Here is a 7,296-nt window from a genome sequence, read left to right as displayed (position 1 = left end):
CAAGAAAATACACTTAGTAGGTACATATGTATAAGTATAATAAATTAAGCCTTAGATAGAATTTGATCTGGTGTATGGCGTAAATACCACTAGTGTTCATATTATTTCGACTAATTCATAATTCAAAATATGGCCGTCTGACATATATGCTATACAAAATCTGTCAAAACATATTCGTCAGATAAAAGTTATCTGGCGATTGAAAAATCGGCCCTAAGTTAGTTACGTAACGTTATATTAAGTGAGTTTTAATCCTGGCTCAAGAGAATAATCTGGCTAGGTCTCTCCAGGACTCAAGTTTATATATTTAATTTTGTACAGTCAAGCACATAATAAAGAACTTCGACTAAAGGTGGAAAAATATATCCACTTCCATGATTGTAAACACAGCCTTATCCAATTCAAAGGTCAAAGGTCAAGTGCGTAATCAAACGAATGTATAAAAATCGTAACTTTATTTAATAATCCAACCTTTATTATAATCACATAATTCACATAGTTTTCTCTTATGCTATAGTTCGGAGATTGTCGTCTTGAAAGCGTTTTTTAAAACATTTTTTTATTTTATGTACAAGTGCTTACTTAATTTTACTTTGACTTTTTATATTATAAACTTAATTAATAAGTTGTAACTTAATTAGTGTTAGACGTAACTTAAAATAAGTGTTAAAGCCATATTATTAGTGAAAATGTTATTTATTAGCTTCTTTATAATTAACTTACAATATAAAAAAAAAACTCGATAAAATACTATGTATAAAAATGCAAAATTATTTTGAAAGAAATAACTGCCAGTATAAACACGAAAAATAAATTCATTAGAAGTCTTGTATATAACACTACATCCAAAGAGCGCAAACAAAGTCGGGGGTGAGAGCTAGTACAGAGGTAATATAATAGTTTTATCATCATTCATACTTTGTTGAGAAGTCTTTAACAGAACTCTTCCCGTATTTAAAAGAAGTCTTAAAGAAAACACATAAAGAATAGCATTAAAGGCAGCCTTTTTTTTATTTACACTTCCATGCATTGCCGACAGAGATTTCTCTATTAATAACTATAGGATCGTAACATGCTTAGAGCAAACTTAGAAACTTATATTTCCTCACAAAAAGTAAACTCTCAGCAAAATGAACAGAATAGCAAAATACAACAGTCCAATAAAATAAAACTTGTTGAAACAATCGTAACTCCCGTTTGTAAACAACTTAAATTCGTCGTAATACCAAAATTGAAATATTTTACATAGCCACCATGGTTACTGAAATCAATTTCAATTTCTGAAACGATTTATTTTCGTGTTTTTCGCCAAACAATTTTAATATTTACGAGTTACTCGCGAAACATTTAAAACGAATTGATTGTTGCATTTAACGAATTGCAAAGAGTTTTGTGCATATTAAGCTATTCAAAAATGTGATATGCATTTGTGGAAATAATTGATTACATCATATATTTATTGTGTGATATGTCAGGGTAGATATGTGATGAGTGGTGGGTAGCTCACCGCCCGACAAGGATCATCCCGTGCCGAACGAAAGAGACTACAGCAAGCTGAGGAGCCCATTAGGGCTGACTCCTGCCAGGGCAGCGGGATTGTCCGAAAGGGTTACCATGGCCTTGGTACACGAAGGCTTGGGTAGGTTTTAGTCAGTAAAAGTATGAAAATCCACTCCGCTCAACCCAAAGCACTATCATTTGTTCTGTCTCTGGGTGTAATTTAACTATAAAATGTTTGTATATTTGTTCTAGTACTCATAATACAAGCTTAGCTTCGTTTGAGGCTAGAGAAAAAATGACAATAATGTAATTAATTTAAATTACATCGAAGCTAAACCATCTGATGCAGCTTAAAATAAAAACACACAAATAAAAAACGCCTTCACGATTAAATCTCGAGAAATTTACAAATATTAAGTTGATATGGAAGAGTTTTTCTATAAATTCTATATTATCTTAAATATATTTAATTGTTGGCATTCTTTGGAATTTACAATTATAGTCTTTGGAACAATATTTACAGATCGCACTGAGCTTCCTCCGTATGCTATCTCACCGGCATCTGTAACAATACATCAACATATGTAAAAAAAAATATAAAGTTATTATTTCTACAACCTCCTTTTAAATTACTGTTGAAATAGTGTGAGCGGGACAGCGCGCTACACGGAGTAGTGAGCTTTCTCTATTCCGCAACTTCAACAGTAGTCTTTAAGTTATGGTAGCAGGCCTCGCATGAAGCGCTCAGTACAGTCATGAATAAAAGGTTGTTAAAGTAAGCCAATTTAGAAAGAACCTGCTTTCTCAGTGAAGGAATTGGTGTAAAGTATGTTTATTAATAAATACCGAAAATAATAACAATAAAAAGAAATCGACACGTGTTGTCTAAACACACAGCACAATAATTTGTTACACAAAAAAAAAATACATAAGTCCCAATATAAAAATAGCTGAGCAAAAATAGATCCAATTTCTATGGAACCAAGTGTCAACTATTTAACGTTGATTTAAAGAAGAATCATCAAAATCGTTTCACGCAGCAACGATTTGCGTGAACAAAAAAAGAAAAATACAGACGAATTAATAACCCCCTTGTTTTTGAAGTCTATTTATTAAGGTTTAAGAGTCACATTCCACTGACAGACAAAAATACAAAAGTTTAGTAATAGGGTACCGTAAGCCTCTTGTTACGTACCCCAAAAAAATGGTTTCCGAGAAATGCAGTAGATTTTTTATCAAGCCACCCTAGTTCCCATTGAAAAGGAGAAAAAATTCTGCTAGTTTCAGTCGGTAACAAGTAAACCGGCTGTCCTCTTTAACTGTCAGATGAAATTCGTGACGAATATTGCAAAGAAAGTTATTTATTTATTTAATTATCACACTCATCTACCATTACAGGTTACTTAACCTAATGCGGTAGCTAGGACTAAACAAAGTATTTATGTGAACTAGGGTTTCAAAGATCGAATTATTATGCACATAGTTGCCGCTCTAAATTCCAGCAACTGTTATAATATGTAATTTTCTGATAATTCTGATATGCATAGGCAATAAGTTAGCCTGAAACACATACCCATCATTGCTCCTCCTGGAAGTTGTAATAACCAATCTTTTTTCTGCAATGGTATAGTACATAATACTGATGCAAAATAATATGTATGTACATATTGATTTGATGTGCGACGATAGGTATCTAATCATTATCTAACAGTTATTGCGACTGGACTTCTCATGAACCAGAGCAATTATACACTATGCTTGTAAAAGAATGAAACAATAGATTAATGGAGTTCACGAATAGCGGAGTTGTTGAGGTCGTCACGACAGAACCAACGTGTGGCGGCTTCGATCCCCGTGTAGGACTCGTTTTTTGTTCGCTATGGACTGATAAACGGCTTAACCTATTTTAATAATATTTTGTGAACCCTAATAGTTTGATCCAATTTGAATGATAAGATGGCACATATCTCAATTTACAATCGCGTTTTTGTTTTACTGAATTTTTTCAAAGGCCCCCAAATTCTTAGGATCAGCTAGTATAAATACAAATTCTACAAAGTAACAGAGTGCAATCATTTAAGTGTCAATAAAATTTCATAAAGTTTAACATTATACATTTACAAACAGCTTCGAACAGATTTGGGTCGAATTAAATGAGAAAATTCTTCGAAACTTTTGTGATACGAAAACATTTTAATTAAATTTTAATGAAAGGGTATCAATTCATTTAATAATTGTATCGAAGTTGTTTAAGATTAACAATGTGCAATGAAAATTAATTTTGTACCTGTACCTCAAGCAAAAATGGGAAAGTTGTGGAAATGAGATGGGAAACCAAAGCTTCATATAAGGGTCTCACTCACTTGATCAATTTATATTTTATGTATTTACATCGACGCGACTTCGATTAGCGACATCTCATGATTAAGGAATCCAGTTAGGTCCGAAACTAGTCGGAAAATACAGGTAATTGCGCGTAGGTAAAACTTCATTTAACTCATAATAAACTAACTACCTCACGAAAAATCTAATGAGATTGTTTTTGTCATTTTTACCAAAGTCTCTTTTGCGACTTCATTACAATCTATTTGTCTCTCCATTCCACTTGACAAGACAAAAGACAAGATGACTTCTTAACACTCTAATTTTGATTCAGTGCCATTCTTGAATATAAACGTACGAATTCATAGTGAGTTATTAAAATATAGTTCCATACATCGACTGACTTTCAAATTATTGAAGCATACTGATCCGAGTCCATTTCCCTGAAGAATTGATTCTTAATTCAGTCCAGTCTTTCTGGGATTAAATCTTTTACAAAGAACTATCCAATGCAAAGTATTCGCGGATGACAGAACCATTTGATAACTTAGGTGATCATGTAAATTATGTAAATCCTACATTTCAATGGAGTACTCGTTGGGGATAGTATCGGCTATTTGTCTGGTTGGACCAAGATATGATACGGATTATTGAGATAGAGAAGGGAATATTGCAATATGCGAAGTTGAATACACGTTTTCAACCATCCAAATAGCCTTATTGACCTTGGTTCTTAGTATTTAAACTTGGTTCGTTTGAGTTCTGACCGATAGCGGACGTATCGTGATGTAATATGCTCTTCAAGTATTCTTATTTCATATGGAATATGGAACCATATATCGTTTTTTGAAGAAAAAGGAGAGCTTTAACGCTATTCTGATCTACAAGAAATGCATGTATCGCTATTTCAAACAACTCTTCAGGGAGTCCGTTTTTCAATCAGGTAGTAGATTGTTATAACAATAGATATAAGAAATATTAAAACCCCAAAGTAAGTCATTTTTCTAATGAATCCATTTCTTACCTCTGACGTTCAGTTTAATCTTGGTTATTCGATGACATACTCAAAATTCTTAAATTAATTGTAAAACATCTTCTTCTCCTTTCTTTTCTTTTGTATTATACTTAATTCTCTTGTTTTTCCTTTTTATTTAATTTATTGCAATTGGCCAATGCTGTTTTTTGCCTTTACCTGAAAACGTCAAAGTATACTCCTTACCATTTCATCAGCAGCCGGCGGTGGGCTGTAGGCGGACTTGTGGGGCTCGCTGCTCGCCTCCCTGATGCTGTACGTCTTACTGTCACTGGACTCCAGCACGACGCGGGGAGGTTCGTTATCTGCACATCAAGATAATAATAGACTAATAATAGACAAACAGTAAAGGTACACATTGTGGTAAACCTTCTTTTCGGACGGGATACCTTGGCTAAGCTATAACCGCATAAGTGAATCGATCACAGCTTAAGCTACGCTTGACGCGGTTGGTCCATAGACCGGTGACCATCTTTGTCATAACGAGTTCCTCCGTGTTTCGGAACATCTACATCTGTGACAGTCGTGACAAGGTCATTACAATTGACTCTTCCCGCTTTGGGTTGAGTGGAAGGGAGTTTCAAACCACCCATATTGTTCCTTCTTTTACCCTTTGTGCACCAGAGCTCGCGGCTCTAGCAAAGAATAGGTTGTTCCGAGACAAATGGCTTTAAAAAATTAAATGTGTTAGTATTATGGTCACAAAACTGTGTGGTGCTGAAACGGAATTCAATTTATTAATATAATTATATTACTATTAATAAATTCTTGTAATATAGTATTGAACTCCTCCGAAACGGTTTGACCGGTTCTCATGAAATTTGCTGCTACATCTATTTTTCATAACCCATTTGTAATTTATTCGCTAGAACTCATTATAACGCACATAAAAAAACTTTTCATACATATGTTATCCTGGCCTGGTAACTTCAACTCAACTCTTTAAATGACAGTTGAAGATCTCTAATTATAAAAAAAACGAGGTCTTGTACACAAAGAGATACATTTTCTCCTCTATTTTTCAACAAGTTTTACAAAATGAACAGCATATTATCTCATTTCCTGCAACTCCATTATTTGTCTAAGCAACAGCCTTACATTTAATTAAACTACAAACTGATCCTTTATTAAAATTAAAAATATTACAGAGGTATTCTTGCTATTGAAAAGTGAGCTTAACGTACCAGCTTTAGGGTTGAGAATGTCAGGTTTGGTTTCGAGTTTCTCCGAAGGGTAAGCGATTAGGAACCTCCTTCCTTGAGCGTCTACTTGCACTACGCTTTGCGATGGCCGTTTACTGGTCGAAGTTGTTTCAGATCGCCTGTGGGAACAAAAACTTAGGTTATTCTTGAGCATCCTAATTTAAAACTTAACTTTAATCGCATAAAGTACAATTTTGAATGTATTTAGGAAAATGTTGAATTTTATTAAATACCCGGTGTTTTAAATGCCCCTTCTGTACCTATTAGAAAAAAAAAATCAATAATTAACAAAATATGCATAAAAATGGTGGGACGACTTGTAGCCGTGCCAGTGTGATTGATGTACTCAAAGTCTTAAGTCTAACTAGCACTTGACAACTTTCATAACCGACTTACTAAAGCTATATTTTCAACAAAATTAAATTTTCTTCTCACACATTACCTACTCATACCGCATTTTTACATCAACCTAAGTGACGGTAAAATATCTACGAAATATATTAATTTCACTTTGTTAATTACCAAAAAGCGATTAACAATTAGTTACTCAGAAAACAGAGAGGTTACTACCGCCAATTCTTAAAGTCATATTTTAACGGCTGCGAAAGCGAGATAGAGCAATACACGGCATAGACCGGTATCTCTTTCACACATCCCCAATGACGTTATGGTACAACAAGATTCAAAACAAATAGGATTTAATTCAATTAATAAACAACGCAATTGTAAATCATTGATGTTTGGTTTATCAACGGAATGTATAATTAGTATTCATGTAAGGAAGCCATACAATGTATGAGAACCATACAAATGATCTGGAAACAAACAATAACAATATCTAATAGTGCGTACTACTGTGTTTTGTTTCCCGTTTAGATTTACAATTAACTAGCTGTTGCCCGCGACTTCGTCCCCGTGGGCAGAAGATATAAGTTATGATTTATACCTGCCCTGTTTTTTTCACATTTTCCATTGTACACATAAAATTTCACATTGTATCTTCGCTCCTATTAGTCGCGGCGTGATGGTTTATAGCCTAAAGCCTGTCTCCATGAATGGTCTATTCAACACAAAAAAAAAATCAATTTGGACCAGTAGTTCCCGAGATTAGCGCGTTCAAACAAACAAATTCTTCAGCTTTATATATTAGTATAGATATAAGTATAATTTATAATATTTAAAAACGACGTATAATCTGGCTGTTGCCCGTGACTCCGTCCGAGTGGACTTCTGTTTACA

General features: G+C 33.8%; 1 protein-coding gene across 1 annotated transcript; it reads right to left on the bottom strand.

The window, feature by feature from the left end:
* Nucleotides 1–795: 795 nt before the first annotated feature.
* Nucleotides 796–6,255, bottom strand: LOC113506460. Its single transcript, XM_026889308.1, has 3 exons — nucleotides 6,040–6,255; nucleotides 5,042–5,160; nucleotides 796–2,062 (listed from the first exon to the last, which is right to left on the bottom strand). The coding sequence occupies exons 1-3, from the start codon at nucleotides 6,209–6,211 to the stop codon at nucleotides 2,048–2,050; spliced, it is 306 nt and encodes a 101-aa protein (XP_026745109.1). The 5' UTR covers nucleotides 6,212–6,255; the 3' UTR covers nucleotides 796–2,047.
* Nucleotides 6,256–7,296: the final 1,041 nt, after the last annotated feature.

Source organism: Trichoplusia ni, assembly GCF_003590095.1.
Source record: "Trichoplusia ni isolate ovarian cell line Hi5 chromosome 16 unlocalized genomic scaffold, tn1 tig00001966_group15, whole genome shotgun sequence".
Classification (NCBI taxonomy): domain Eukaryota; kingdom Metazoa; phylum Arthropoda; class Insecta; order Lepidoptera; family Noctuidae; genus Trichoplusia; species Trichoplusia ni.
Note: the sequence above shows the minus strand (reverse complement) of the source record. Positions and strands in the feature narration are given on the sequence as shown.

Coding starts and splice junctions, on each gene's coding strand:
- LOC113506460 (XM_026889308.1), bottom strand. CDS start 6,211: ATGCTCAAGAATAACCTAAGTTTTTGTTCCCACAGGCGATCTGAAACA. Junction 5,161..6,039: donor CATTCTCAACCCTAAAGCTG/GTACGTTAAGCT, acceptor CTTGATGTGCAG/ATAACGAACCTCCCCGCGTC.